Source organism: Carica papaya, chromosome 8 (genome assembly GCF_054855325.1).
Source record: "Carica papaya isolate Zhongbai chromosome 8, ASM5485532v1, whole genome shotgun sequence".
Classification (NCBI taxonomy): domain Eukaryota; kingdom Viridiplantae; phylum Streptophyta; class Magnoliopsida; order Brassicales; family Caricaceae; genus Carica; species Carica papaya.
This window is the reverse complement of record NC_142316.1, coordinates 34479868-34495706: the sequence shown is the minus strand read 5'-3', so window position 1 is coordinate 34495706 and position 15839 is coordinate 34479868. Positions and strand designations below refer to the sequence as shown.

The 15839-nt window shown below is 31.8% G+C and overlaps 3 protein-coding genes across 3 annotated transcripts; 2 read left to right on the top strand and 1 right to left on the bottom strand.

Moving 5' to 3' along the window:
- The first annotated feature begins 2041 nt into the window (after positions 1-2041).
- LOC110811655 (WRC protein) lies at positions 2042-4733 on the top strand. The gene is made up of 4 exons (XM_022038205.2): positions 2042-2683; positions 2920-3017; positions 3610-3680; positions 3769-4733. Exons 1-4 carry the CDS (start codon positions 2417-2419, stop codon positions 4446-4448), a joined length of 1116 nt encoding a protein of 371 aa, XP_021893897.2. The 5' UTR covers positions 2042-2416; the 3' UTR covers positions 4449-4733.
- A 3925-nt stretch (positions 4734-8658) lies between these two features.
- LOC148252821 (uncharacterized) lies at positions 8659-10515 on the bottom strand. Its single transcript, XM_088209384.1, has 2 exons — positions 9273-10515; positions 8659-9160 (listed from the first exon to the last, which is right to left on the bottom strand). The coding sequence occupies exons 1-2, from the start codon at positions 10377-10379 to the stop codon at positions 9098-9100; spliced, it is 1170 nt and encodes a 389-aa protein (XP_088065510.1). The 5' UTR covers positions 10380-10515; the 3' UTR covers positions 8659-9097.
- A 2558-nt stretch (positions 10516-13073) lies between these two features.
- Positions 13074-15729, top strand: LOC110811669 (Concanavalin A-like lectin protein kinase family protein). Its single transcript, XM_022038224.2, has one exon. The coding sequence runs from the start codon at positions 13315-13317 to the stop codon at positions 15472-15474; it is 2160 nt and encodes a 719-aa protein (XP_021893916.2). The 5' UTR covers positions 13074-13314; the 3' UTR covers positions 15475-15729.
- The last annotated feature ends 110 nt before the right edge of the window (positions 15730-15839 follow it).

The window sequence follows — 15839 nt, the reverse complement described above, 5'->3', positions numbered from 1 at the left end:
TCATAAAAAATTATATTTTATTACAATAATAATTTATTATTTATATACTTACAAAAAGTCATATCTTTTTATAATAAGTATTGAATATGTTTTTAGTTTTATACGATTAGTAAAAATTTATTGTTAGGAAATAATTTATTAATTCTAATTAATTAACTTTATTATCTGAACCCATTTTTAAAATGTATAAATATATTTAAAAATCTTTCAACTTTTTTTATTAATAAAAAAAAAAATTGAAAATTTGGAATAAAAAGATACCCTCAAATATTAAATTATTAATGAAAAAAAAAACATTATATACCAAATTTCTATAAGTAATTCCATTTATTATTAATTAGATAAAGAAAACTTATTTAATAATAATAATAATAATTTTTTTTTTAATATACGACAAAAAAGGTAGTTTTAGATCTTAGGTTGTGTATTAAATCCAAACAATTCAGTAAAATCTAAAATGTTGGCTGCGGTGGCAAATAAACTATGGCGGCTTTGTTCTATTAATGGAAATTAATTAATTAATTAATTAATTAACTACTATAATTAATGCTCTCAAAGTATTATTAATTAATTAATTAAAAATTATTATATAATAAATATGTCTGTATTTAAAATTATTTAAATATATATTTGTTGCAATCACCAAACTAAAGGTAAATCAACTAAAGAAAATTCTAGTATGATATTGTACCTATACAAAAAAAAAATGCTTCATCATATCAAACCCTTTAATTTTTCGAGTTTAAGACTAGTTTTGATAGTTCGATTACGTAGTTTTAACTGCATGATTGAGCCGTAAAAGTTTGTTCTTTAATACGAATATGGTCAAATTTTTAAATTTTACTCTCATCCACGATATATACAATCTTGATATCCTTTTATATAGTATTAGTATGAATATTTTATTTGTTTGTTAGCCCGAAATTGTTTGTTACTTATATTTTTATAAATACTCATTTTTTATTATCGACTAAATATTCTTGTGGATGACAGTAGTTACTATCTTATATTTATAAATAAATTAATTTTTTAGAGTTCAAATATCAGTGTGCATGAGCGATTATCCATAGAATTTTTCTTTGAGTGAAAAGGCACCAAAAAATGTTTGAAAAGTACGGGAAAAACTCATTTTCATATTGATCGAAGCCCTTAAGCTTCCTTCATTTTTGTTTCTGTAATGCCATTATCATTCATAAAAAAAAATTATATTGATACAATACAATATATATAAAAATATTAAAATATAAAAAATTTATTCACATAATGATACGAATGAAAATACTGATACAATTGATTCGATAAAATAATAATTAAATATAAAGAACGAGTGAATCAAAAAATTAAATTTTTTTTAAGGAGTTTATCAATCACGTTATTGCTGTGTGTAATTTTAATTTTTTGATTTTTTTTTTTTGAGATGCGTTGAATTTAATAGAAAAATAATTTATTTATAAACATTTATTACCTATTAAAAGTAAAAAAAAAAAAAATTAACTTATAAAATTCACTTAGTAGAGTAAATTTTTTAAAAAGGTTGCAGCCCAAATTGATGTATACATATTCCTCCTCCATATAAATATACAACCCCACACAGCAGTCACAAAAACTTCAACTGCTTGTTCAATGACCCACATCACATAGGTAATGCCTCTTCCACATTTTGCACCTAAACATTATATATATATATATATATACACACATTTATATATTTTTCTAAAAAATAATTAATAATTAATAAAAATAAAATTGAGAAAGATAGAGAGAGAGAGAGAGCATCTTGGTCGTTGTAGGGTGAGAGGAAAATGTGGGTCCCGTATGTGGGACCCACCCGTCTGTTCTAAAAAGTATAAACGATAAAACTACCCACTCCCATCATTTTGTATTCTCTCTCCCTTCCACCCTGGCACCTCCTCTCTCTTCTCCCCTCGTCCGTACCCTGTCTGATTCCTCACCGGTTACCCCCTCAACCGGTTACCAGCACGTGCCTCATCCATCGCACGTGCCTCTTCTCCCTCTCTCCCACTTCTTCTTCCCTTTCCTCTCCACCTCTCCCCCCTCCCCCCCCTTCTTCTTTCTCTGGTGCAACAAAATAAAAGTTATGAGAGAGAAGGAGAGAAAAAACAAAAACCCACATAAATAATTTTCACTCCATCCTTCTCTCTTCTTCTATTCTGCCTTTCTTCGTATCTCTGTTATTGTTGTTCTTGTTTGGTGTACAAAGTTTTTGGGGTTTTGCAGTTTGCACAAGCATCACACACACACACACAAAGTTTTCTTCTCTGAAATCTGAGCTTCAAATATCACTTTCCTTTTCCTTCCGTCTTTCTACTTGTTGCTTCTGGGTATCATCCTCTACCTATCAAATCTGTTTTATAGGGTGTGAGAGGGAGAGAGTGGGTGATCTTGGCTTGCACCGATGAGGATCCGGAAAAGACAGGTGCCGTTTCCGCTCTCGTCTCTTTCTCCGGTGCCTCTATCCTCAGATCCCCACCGCCTCCTGATCAGCCGGCCGGCACCGGTGGTGCAACTGCACGGGAACTCAGCTGAAGTAGCTGAGACAATCGCCGACCTCCTCCCTGGCCAGCCCCCAGGTGACACTCATCCGCCCAATCACCCGATCGGCGGTGGACCTGACAGCCGCTCTGATGCGCAGAAGGATAAGGACAAGAACGAGGGTTCTTTGGTTAGTACAAGATAAAAAATAACATATACCCTTTTCCTTATTTGTAACTTTTTATAGCTTTATTAGAGTTTAGATGTTTAATTTTGTGGGAGAGTGCAGTAATAGTACTGCACTTCTGTTCTTCGTGAAGTGATATAAAGGGACATTTTAATTTCTTGATTACGATTTAATTTGCACCATAAACGAGTTGGGAGATCTTATTTTTTCGTAGCTTTGGATTTTGTTATGGTTTGTAGGTTTTGCTGCAGAAGATTAAAACGGCGCAGGAAGATCCGAAGGATCAGCAAAGAGGTGAAGAAGAAGAAGATGAAGAAGAAGGGAGTAAACAGACCAGGTACGAAAGAAAAGAAGGAAAGAGAAATTTTTATCTTCTTTTCCTTCTTCATGAAACTCTTCTAGTAAAAAGTTAAAACCAGATCACATTTTAATACCCATACGATAAAAAAAAATCGATTTAACTAAACAAAAAATCGGAAAAAGGGTTAAAGAAAAACAAATTATTTCTGTAAGTGGAAATACTGTTCTTGATATATATATATATATAGATATATATATATAATATGAGTTTTGGCCAGCCACCACCACCACCATATACCTTCCCATCAAATCTAAATTTAGTGTTGAGTAGAGTAGTGTAATTTTTTTTTCTTGGGTTCCTTTCTTTTTCTCTATGTTGTTGGCTAACTAATATGCCCCCATGCGGTGCACGTTAGCATGGGACGCTGCTACAGCTGGTCCCCATCTCCAAATATGTGTTACATTACATTGCTTACTCTCTTTCTCTCTCTATTTTTCCTCTTAATTGCACTCATCATTTTCTTTTCTTTTCCTCTCGTTTTGATCTGAATCATCCTGGTTAGCTCTCAAATTTTCTTTTCTGAAATCTTATCAGTTGTTGATCCTCTGGCTTTGCCTTGTTTTTATAGGAAGAAATCCAATCTGGGTGCTGCAGAAGTTATGAATTCTGGGTTTCTTCCTCAGTCAAGCTCTCTACAAGGTAATTACGCACGTATGTATGTATATATGTATGATATGAAGCTGGGGTTGTTTGTTGGTGTGTAAATGGTTTGATGGGTTTGCACCAGAATCTGTTGAAAGATGGTGTGAGGAGGAGAAAGCGTTTCCATTGAAGAAAAGAAGAGGGAGTTTCGAGGTCTCCATAATGGAGAAAGATGATAAGAAGGTGACGAACGTGAGGATGAAGACGAAGATGAACAAGAAATGTACTGTGCAGGGGCAAAACGGTGCCGTTTTGGTAATTGATCAGAAAGAAAGAAAAGAGCTTCTGGGTGAACTGATAACTGATACCGCAGGCAGTAATAGTAATAATAATACAGCTGTCACTGGTACTGGTACAAAGAAGAGAGCTCGGGGTGGTGCGTTAATGGAGGGTTCGAGGTGCAGTCGTGTTAATGGAAGAGGATGGAGGTGTTGCCAACAAACCCTCGTGGGTTATTCCCTCTGCGAGCATCACCTCGGTAAAGGCCGCCTCCGGAGCATGACCAGTGTTCGCAGCCGGTCTTTAGCGACTAACGATAATATTTCACGGAAGAAGAAAGAGGCGCCGCCATTGCTGTTGAGCTCTTCATCTTCGCTGGTTGACGAGAACGGTGCAGGCGGTGATGATGGGAAGGATGAAGAAGAGGATGATGAGAAGCCATTGATGAGGTCGAAGAAGAGAATGAAGCTTGGAATGGTGAAAGCTCGATCAATAAGCAGCTTGCTGGGCCAACCAGTTGCAGTACTTGGTGAGGATGATAAGTAGAGATGGAGCATGTGATAATATGCAGGAAGAAGATGATGTGATGATTATCATAAGCAACTTAGTTAATATAATAATTAATATATTTAATATGAAATTTGTGTGTTTTCATGATCTTTTCTTCATCTTTCTCCCCATTTTTCTTTTTGGTTCTTGTTTCAGATGCTTCATGAATTACTGTTCTATACTGAAGAACGTCTCTCTCTCTCTCTCTCTCTCTCTATATATATATGTACGTGTTTGTGTATATGTAAGTGTTTTTTGCTGGATAAGGTTATTGACAGCTTATTCTTTTGGTTCTTTTAATTATTTGTTTGTTGGGTTGATTTGTTTGTGTTCTTAAATTGATGGGTTTAATATTAAACAATTAAGATTAGATGAGATAATGAGGTTTAATCTAATTTAATTTAATTTAATTTAATTTAATTTAATTATGGTTGCTGTATCTCCTTTGACTGGAGGAATTTAACATCATAAGCCACGAGAGAAGAACCTGGACTCTATACATATGTATATGTATATATATGTGTGTGTATATATATATATATATGTGCTTTTGTAATCACATGCCACGGTCAGGGTAATTCTACGGTATTAATTTATTAATAATTAATTAAACAATATTATCGTAAAGATTTATACCCATGATTAGTGAAAAGCTTCAAATATTATATCGGTTTTTTTTAATAATACTTTTGTACCAATATATATTACGATAGCTTATACGTACGTATATATAGGAAGTTGCTATACGTCCTATATGACTTACAATGTAAGTATATATTAAGTTTATCTTAAATTTAGTAATTACACTTACGGTAATTATAATTAAAAAACGTAGTAAATTCAAATTCCATCCTTAATTACCCAAATCACGTAATTAAATATTGACTCAGCTTTTAATTAATTTGGATGATGATATAGGTTTTTAACATATATGAGCATGCATGCATTTTGATGACTGCAAACTAATCTACAATATATACATATACATATACATATACGTATATATAACATTTTCTATCTTCACAAATTGAAAAAAATGTTCAAAATTTTGTTTTTTTTTTTAATTTTTTTTAGCTTCTTGGACCAAATTAAAAATAATATGAAAATAAAGGTAATTAATTAATTAATTAATATTAATTTATTTTTATAAAAAATTGAACTCTTTATCTATAAAATTAAGATATATACGTATTCATATAATGTAATGAAACATAAATAGATGTAGCTATATATATATATATATATATATAGAAATGTATATACACACATACATAAAGGAATAAATATTATAGAAGAGATGGACCAATGTTGAATATTCTACTTTTAATATATTAGGCTTTGGTGGGGGCTTGCATGCCATGACCTAATTAACTCCACAAACCATATAAACTAATTAATTAATTAACTAATGTTAATTAATCTTGATTATAATATAGTTATTAATTTAAACTTCAAAATTAACATTAATTAATTTAGTTGTCTTTTTCTTTAATTACAAATAGAATAAAAGTAATTAGCAAACTAATTATTCATTTAAGTTAATAAATTTGGATTTAATTAAAAATATTAATTATAATTAAGACGGCAAAATTATATATAATGAGTCCGGAATGGCTTGATGCATGTTTAAGTGCTCGTACGAGGATTTGATATTCAATAATGTTTAATGTCTATTCTTGTTTGAATCTTTGCTTTCAAGACTCAATTAATCTAATCACATTATGATTATTGCTAATCTTATCATTAACTACTGTTTTAGTTTTGTGACACAGATCTAATTTAAGTGTCGTAAATTACATTTTTGCCATTATATATATATAAGTAAATTATTATATTTGTTCCTAAAATTTCACTTTTTTTTTTGTAATTTAATCTTTAATGTCTTTCTATTATCAATTAAACTTTCATATTTTTTATTTATTTTAAACGTATAATTTTCTTCTTTTTTTATTAAAAAAAATTCAAATAATTAGATTATAATTAATTAATTAATTAAATTATGGATAATCCTTAAATTATGCCTTAAGATTCCTAGTATTATACTTTGTTTCATAAGTAAGTTTCATTGAGGTTGACTACAAGAGTCATATATAACTAATTAATACCAAACCAATAGATTTTGTCTCCTCTCTTTGTGCATATATATATATATACACACACACACACACACACACATAGATGATATAGCATTTAATAAATTACATTTTAAAGAGTAATATCAAACGAAATAGAGTTCGAGCTTCTATTTTAATTTTATATGGGTCATGAATCTCGTAAGTATACAGTATCGTTTTATCACTAAAACGTCACAATTTATTGGGATGAAGCATAATTTTATTTATTGCACTTGTAAAAATCAGTTATTAGTATCTTATAATGTGCAAATGAGTTGATGTATTTTACGTTATCAATAAAATTTAAGCTCGTAAATTTTTTAAAAAATACATAATATATGTATATACACATGATATTCCTATCTCACATCTAGTGGTAGTTCGATAATTATGACTGGCACCATATTCATACCTTGTGAGTTTATGTGACAAATAATTTTTACAGAAGATATAATAAAGTTTCATATAAGAGAGAGAAAAAGTGAGAATTGAGTCCTGTAGATACAGTATATGTGTGTGTATGTATAACCCAAAGGTACAAAGAGGTAGAAATTAAAGAGGGGAGGGTTAAATATGCTTTGGCTGCTGGGTCTTTTTCATTGACTTGTGGCAGCTGCCAGTAACATTGATAGTGAAACTGTGTCAACACAGTGTTTGTTTGATTTTTATTACACCACTCTGTCTTGATTCTTACATTTGTCAGAATTTTTCTTCAATCTCTGGTTTTCTCTTCTCATGGATACACACACACTCTCTCTCTCTCTCTCTAAAGTTTCTCTAGTTTCAGTGTATGTTTATATAATAATGTGATTGAAATATACAGGTGATATGGGTATGGTTGATTGAAATGATTCAATGAAATCTCAAGGAAATAAGTGGGAGGATCTATTATGAGATGTGAAGAATATATATATATACATATGTATGTATGTATGTACACCTATGTGTATTTGGGTATTCAGGAATATGTTCTGTCATGGGTTATATATATATATATGTGTGTGTGTGTATAGATGTGGGGTTGACAGTGTGTATGAATACATATATATGTATAGGTATGTGGCTGAGATGTTCACCAATTTAATGTGAAGGTGAAACTTTAGAAGATGGAGACAACACAAATACCCTTTTTTCCACAAATTGAAATCATTCATACCCTCAGACCCAAGCAAGCTGGCATGAAAAACTCTCATTCAATTTTGCAAATAAATTTAATAAATAAAAGTGAAAAGACGAAAACAATTTTAGAGAACAACAAATTGGGACCATACAAACGATTCACTTGCACTCGTTATTAGTTAGTAAACGTATAAATTATTTATCTCGAGATTACGATATTAAATTTTAGTACATTCGATGCGAATTCTATTCAAAAAAACACGAATTCGGAATTAAAAAAAAAAGAAATGTATTAATTAGCTCGGAAAAGAGATTATTCTCTACAAATTGGCACCACCCAATTCAAAAATCAAACACATTTTTGAGTTCCATGTGACCCAAAATGAAGAGCCGGCAGAAAGTGAAGAATGAACAAGAAAGAAAAAAAAAATGTAAGAGATAGCAAAGAACAAGAGAAAAAGCTAGAAAGCCAGGCTGTGTTTGGTTAAGTTAAAATTTAATTAGTGATGATGAAAATCACAATGATTTGATGATTGACAAAAATAATTGGCTTCGGTGGAGCCTGCAATTTCAAACGAACTTTTTTATTTTACACGTTTCTATCGTACTTTTTAATTCTTATTTTATAAGTATTTTATGAATCGATCGAGAGTGATCAATTTATAATATTTGATTCAGTAAAATTGAATAATTAATTTAATAGTATATAAATGAGATTGTAAATTTTAACGAATTTATTATATTTATAAATAAAAAAAAGATATATATATATATATATATTTTACTACTAAATTAATTTAATTTATTGTAATTTTACATTGTCTTTGTCCCACATTTGGTTAAGAATTAAAAAAGAAATTAATTCTTAAAAATCAACCCAACCCAAAAAGTTATTCAAATCCCTTCAAACTCTTTTTGACTAATATATACGCAGACATATATATATATATATATAATTATTATAATTGTGATTCCCACTGATTTTGAATTGGGGTATATTGGGATTAGGATTTGAGAGAACAATGAATTTAAATTCATTCTTTCTCTAGAATATGAAGGGAAGGACATAAAAAAACATGAGTCACGATCAAACTGGCACAGAATGAATATATAGAGCAACATATATAGTAAGCTTCGTATATGTATGTACATATGCTTAATGGGTTGGCACAGAATGAATATATAGAGCAACATATATAGTAAGCTTCATGTATATATATACATATGCTTAATGGGTTGGCACGGAATGAATATATAGAGCAACATATATAGTAAGCTTCATGTATATATATATATATGTGCTTAATGGGTTTTCTTTATACGAAAACTATCTGAAAACAGAACAGTAACTAATGTCCAGTCTCTCGTTTTCCCTTACCATGTTCTTCAAAAATTCTACTAACTCTTTTCTTCCTACCTTGGAGAAGAGAAACATGGCAGGAGCTTCCTCCAAGAGGCTGAAGACCCAGAACTTTCCTGCAAATTGAAATATCAAGACATAATTCCTAATAATTTGTGATAATGCAAAGTGTGTATGTGTGTGTATATATGTGTGTGTGAAAGTCTAACTTTTGACAGTTGAACTTACTGTATCTGATCTTGAACTGATAAGTTCTTTAGTGCTCAAACTGCCTCTAGAATCAATTGCCTTGATCTTCTTCTTCTTGTTCTTTTCCTCCAAATTATCATTACCCAATTCAGCTAAAAATGCTTCCTTTATCTTGCTTTCTGGATGCAAGTTGAAGCTTCCTGGCTCCTTGCCATGATAGAGTTCTTCTTTGGATGGTCCCAAATTGCTTGTGATCCTATCAAGCATCACATCATTTCTATATCTATTTGTCTCCATGGAAGAAGGATTTATCGAGTTATAACTCGAATACGACTTTGCTAGATCAATCGAAAAACAAGCATCACTAAACTGACAACTTGGAGTCATACTCAGCTCTCCCGAAAAAGGACTAAACTTAATTGTATCCGGAGTTAGTACACTCGGATTTGAAGAAGGTTCAGTCGAGTCTGGTCCGGTTTTCCCAAGCTTCTCCTTTTCATGACTATCCAATTTCCCGTTTTGAGGAATTTCTGGGCTAATTTGCTCTTCATTGTTTGCTCTAGCAGCACCTAGAGACACCAATTGGATTAATTCACTGGCTTGATCATCAATATTGGAAATGCCACAAGTTAGATGAGTGTCAAATTCACATAATTGACACCTATATAACCATCCATCATAGCAAGGCTTTGTGCATATATCACATTCGAAGGCGTATGGAGGCGAGAGTTCGAGATGGAGAGCATGAGGGTGGGAGGAAATTGAAATAGTACGTGACATAATTGAACATAGAATATGATAGCGAATGTCACATTCTGCACAATTGTAGTAAAAGCCGGCAATATGCTGCCCACAAGCCTGGCACTTTAAAGTGTCATCCCAGGCGGACGAAGGCCCTACTAGGAGTGTCAACGAATGGCTTGGATGGCTGGAATGGTGGGTTTTTCTGGGCATATTGTAACAGGTTTCGTGGAGGTAAAACGAGCACGATTGACAGCGAAAGTAGTCCTTTCCGGGTAATAAGTCAAGCCTGCATCCGAAACAGGTAGCATCCTTGTTGGCCTGTGAATTTGTTTGTATCAATGGATGATGATGATGACTAAAATGATGAATTGTTGTATTGTGATCTTCATCTGGTTTTTCCATGCCTCTTCTCGAGTGTCTTTCTCCAATTCTTACTTGGTTTGGCACCCGAAAGACATTACCTTTTCGGAGAATTATTATACAGCAGATTCAAAGAGAGAGATTTGCCGGCAGGGATATAATTTTCTTGTTTACAAGATTCTGGTTTTGACATAAATACTTATGTGAGCGATCATTTGTTCATTTAAAGCTTCACTAATTGTTTGACATGAACAAAGAACAGGCCGGCCACTTATAATAACAACGATTTTAAGCATATCTTCGATTTAATCGATAAAAATTTGCTTATTTTGAATTTTATCTTTTAGTTTCTTGTTCATGGTTTTCAGTATTAATAAAAAAACAGTGATATTCTTTGAATGATCATGTCACACTTCAAAAATCTCATCACTAATTAAAACCCGGGTCTCGATCGGATTAATTGAATTTGTAAATTCGTATATAATTCGGATAGATAAATTAAAAAAGAAAGTCTAAATTGCAATGATGTTTAAGATTAGATCAGAGAATTTTCTATTGCATATTACAAGTCAATGGTTTTCCTGAGGAATCATCTGAAATTTTCCAGGGAAAATTTCAAACAATTCAACTAAGTTTCTTGATACGTATTAATTCCTTTTGTTTTTTTTTTTTAATTAATAAAAAAATTCCTCGTTTACTTGTCAAATTCTCCAAATTAATTAAGTAAAAATATTCCAAGTAATATAAATTTCAGGTTTTATTTTACCTTTGATCTTATTGACATATATTTTATAAGGTCAGAAATTAGAGTTCAACTACCAAGCTGCATATATATATATATATATATCGTGTCTCTGTGTATGTATATGTATACATATATATATATGTGTGTGTGTGTGTATATACAGAAACTGATAGTGGGTGCATGTGTAATCGAATTAATATTTCAAAATTATACATACATATATATATATGTACGTATATAGTAAACTAATAAATTTTTGCATGACTGACAGCTTGTATCATATAAACTAGGGTTTGAGCCGAATCATAGAGAGAATTAATTTAATGAATTGTTGTGAAATGATTCCTTCGTAAAGCTAGAGTTAAAATTGATGTAATAATTAGAAGTTAAAATATATGCAACTATATATTATAATATTTGTATACTTACATGTTTAAAAGGAGAAGAACAGATACATACATGTATGTGAATGTATATGCTGCAATTCACATGCAATTTACCTACTTTATCCTTACATATTGGAATTCTTTTTTTGGGTAATCACATATATATACATATATATATATAAATATATTTGATGAATGATTTCTCTTTTGTTCTCATCTCATACTTAAATTAATATTTTTTTTTACAAGGTCTTTAATTCTGACTTTTATAAATAATAACCGAAATTAAGATTTTCAAAAGTTTGACTTTCTAAATTTTCATTTTTATATTAAATTAATTAAAACTTCAATCTTATCACACAAAAAAAAATATATATATATATAGTTCTATCTCTTGGTAATTTGGACTAATTTCTTATTGGTGTTTATATTTTGTGTGCGTATGTATATATATATATATATATATATATATTACATTGACATATTTATATAAAGTAAAATAGTCAATTATATACTAAGATTTAGTTTTGATGAAAAAAATAAAATTTTAAATTACACACAATTATAATAAAATAAATCATATAGAAAAGAACACATAAAATTTAACGTAATTTGATAGTGTGACTGCATTTATAGATAAGATTAATAAGAAATTTTTTTATTATGATAAAAAATAAATTAGGTTATTAATAGGTTAATAAATCTATATATAAAGAGAATATTATTGTACTTTCCCTTGTTGGTCCCGAGAGATGGAGGAGGCTAGGTTAGCCGATAGATGGTTATCGGTTCAAAGACGCAACGTGTCCCTTAAGAAAAAGTAGAAAAAATCTCAAATAAAAACTATCTGAGATATATATAAAATACTATAAATGATATATTTTTAATATATATATATATATATATATATAATGTTCACTACGATAAATATAAACTATCTATCAGAATATAAATAATATATTCTAAAAATTCAAACCATATCGATGTATCTAATTTAATTAGTATAGTTCTACTAACACACTAATAAATTAAATATTATAAATTGATTATTATAAAAATATCATCATCATGATGCATTGTTTATGAATAAAAAGTTAATTTATTAAATAAAAAATAGTGATTAATTAATTAATTTACGGAAAATCTTTTATTGCTTTCCAAGAAAACAATTTTTATAGTTGAATAATCAAGATTTATTAATTAATTAATTAATTTACATATACATACATATGTATGTATATACATATACATATACATAGATGTAGACTTATTCATTGTAGAGAATAATTTACATTCATTTATATTAATTTTTTAGGAATAAATAATTGAATAATGAATTTGCAGGAACAGTCCAAGATTTGAGCAGTTAAACAAAAATATCCTTAACGTCATTAAGCCGTCAGCATAGATGAAAACGTCGGATATCTTAACCCGGAAAATCAGATCTGAGCAGCTTAAACATGCAATGGTTTATTTCAGTATATATATATATACATATACTTCTCTTTAATATATATATATATATATGTATATGAAATTACGAGGAAATAGTCAGTATATATATATATATATATATGTATATATTAATCAAATTCATCATCCTCAAAATAAAATCAAGGCTTGTGAATACAATCCAACATATTTTCAATTAAAGCACAAACAGAAAATATAAGGAAGTTGCTTTCTTGCATAAAGTCATCGGTTTGACCAACTCACTTCCTCCTACAATCAAATGAAAATCATGTGCATATACATGTATATATACGTATATCTCCTTATCTTCTTGAATTGAAACCTGAAACCCACTTTCTTCTTCTTGAATTGAACTCTGAAACCCACTTTGTTCATGCTTCTTTCCTTCTTTTTCTCAAGAAAGGAAGAAACTTTTGCAAGAAAACACAGCAAAGTTCCCTATACGTATACATATACCCACATATTTCGAAAGGGCACTGTAACATATAGTAAGAGCATGAGATTCTTGTTTCTTCTGCTGGTGAAGATTCTACTGATTGCCGCCATTGTTGGCGGATCACAGAGCTTGGAGTTCGATTTTCCAATCTTCTTTAGAGCAAACGGAAGCGAGACCGGTGCTCTCATTTTAGCTAATGAAGATTCAAACATAGAATTCAACTCTCTGCAAGTTACAAATGATGTCAAAGATGGCAAGCTGATAAAAGACTTGTCGGGTCGAGCGGTGTTCAGAGAGAAATTCAGGCTATGGAGCACAAAGAAAGGCAAGGCAACTTTCAATACCACCTTCCTCATCAACATCCAGAACCAGACAGATCCAGGCGGTGAAGGACTATGTTTTATATTAGCAGAAGACAGTTCAGTCCCACCAAACAGCCATGGACAGTGGCTTGGGATTGTAAATGAAACCACTAATGGTTCCTCTTCTTCTCCAACAAGAATTATTGCAATCGAATTCGATACCAGGAAGAGCTTCGATGAAGATGTTGATAGTAACCACGTCGGATTGGATATCAACAGTATCAATTCCATCAGACGGGTTTCGCTAACCAGCCGTGGGATTACTCTGTCCGATGGAGTAAACTCAAATCATACAGTTCATATTCAGTATAATGGAACCCATCTGTCTGTTTTTGTTTCCAGGGGGAGTAATGAGGAAGATGATCCTGACATGGAAAACCTGGTTTTCTCCGAGCCTTTGGATCTCTCTAATCATCTTCCGGAGAGTGTTTTCGTGGGATTTGCCGGCTCAACGAGTTCAGAAACACAGCTGAACTGTGTGTTATCATGGAAATTTAATGGAACGAATGTGAATGAAGAAGCATCAAAGGTTTGGATCTGGATTACTGTCCCTGTTGTGGGAGTTTCTCTCCTCTCTGGGATTTTCTTGTTGCTGTATTGGGTAAGAAAATGTAGGAAACAGGAACAAGAAGATGTATACCCAAGCATCGAAGATCAGATTCAAGGGTCAACTCTAGCACCAAGGAAGTTCAAATTGAAAGAACTTAAAAATGCAACTGGGAATTTCAGTCCTAGAAACAAGCTTGGCAAAGGTGGATTTGGAACAGTCTATAAAGGTGTCTGGAAAGATAAATTAATCGCCGTTAAACGCGTTTCGAAAAAATCCCACCAAGGAAAACAAGAATTCATAGCAGAAGTAACAACAATCGGAAATCTGAATCACAGAAATCTCGTCAAACTAATCGGATGGTGCTATGAAAACAAAGATCTCCTCCTGGTTTATGAGTTCATGCCTAATGGAAGCCTGGAAAAATTCATATTCAGCGAAGCAGAGGTAGAGATGGAAGAATATTCACCTTCACCTCAATCTTCAATTCCATCTTCATCTTCGTCTCTCAGTTGGGACACAAGGCTGAACGTAATCCATGGAGTAGCTCAAGCTCTTGAGTATCTCCACAACGGGTGTGAGAAACGAGTCCTCCACCGCGACATCAAGGCCAGTAACATCATGTTAGACTCCGAGTTCAACCCGAAACTGGGCGATTTCGGGTTGGCAAGAACAATCCAGGAGAGTCAACAAACTCATCATTCAACCAAAGAAATTGCAGGAACTCCAGGCTACATGGCTCCAGAAATTTTTCTAACAGGAAGAGCGACTGTTGAAACAGACGTTTACGCCTTCGGAGTACTGATTCTTGAAGTCGTCTGTGGAAGAAAACCAGGGAATCAGAGCGACCCGAACAATTACAATAACAGCATAGTGTATTGGCTTTGGGATTTATATGGGAAAGGATTGATTACTGATGCTGTTGATAAAAGATTGAAAGGCCAATTCGAGGAGAAAGAAATGGAGTATGTGTTGATTTTAGGGTTGTCTTGTTGCCATCCGAATCCAAATAAGAGACCTTCAATGAAGATTGTTTTACAGGTTCTGAATGGGGAAGCGGATCCGCCGGAGGTGCCGACTCAGAGGCCGGCGTTCATGTGGCCAGCTCTGCCACCTTCGTTCCACGAATCGGATTATTCCTTACCGGGAAGCCAACTCACTCCATTCACAGAGATAAGCGGGAGATGATAAACCATTACGACGCCGTTTGATTTTTTGTAATTGAACGACTACGACGCCGTTTCATTGTTTGTAATATAACTCTTTGTACTGTGATTCTGTAACAGGTCCTGATTGCAGCAAAGCAAAAAGGACAGTGATGTTTAGTAGGTTAAATTCACATTTCTTGAATATTATATATATATATATATAATATGTATATATATGTAGACATATATATTTAGGATGTTGAATGGTATATGGTTCATTTGTCTTTCTGACTTTCATGCACAAGCAATTTTAGTAGTACACTCCTCAAGTAACTTATTTAAGAATCAATGATCAACACTGGGAGGAGACCTTATTCATGTGTTGACTGGGGATTTTTAGAAGAC

Excerpts from the sequence above, each read along its gene's own strand:
- LOC110811669 (XM_022038224.2), top strand. The coding sequence starts at position 13,315 with ATGCTTCTTTCCTTCTTTTTCTCAAGAAAGGAAGAAACTTTTGCAAGA.
- LOC148252821 (XM_088209384.1), bottom strand. The coding sequence starts at position 10,379 with ATGGAAAAACCAGATGAAGATCACAATACAACAATTCATCATTTTAGT. Across the intron at positions 9,161-9,272 it reads TCAGTTCAAGATCAGATACA|GAAAGTTCTGGGTCTTCAGC; the intron begins GTAAGTTCAACT and ends TTCAATTTGCAG.
- LOC110811655 (XM_022038205.2), top strand. The coding sequence starts at position 2,417 with ATGAGGATCCGGAAAAGACAGGTGCCGTTTCCGCTCTCGTCTCTTTCT. Across the intron at positions 2,684-2,919 it reads ACAAGAACGAGGGTTCTTTG|GTTTTGCTGCAGAAGATTAA; the intron begins GTTAGTACAAGA and ends TATGGTTTGTAG. Across the intron at positions 3,018-3,609 it reads GAAGGGAGTAAACAGACCAG|GAAGAAATCCAATCTGGGTG; the intron begins GTACGAAAGAAA and ends TTGTTTTTATAG.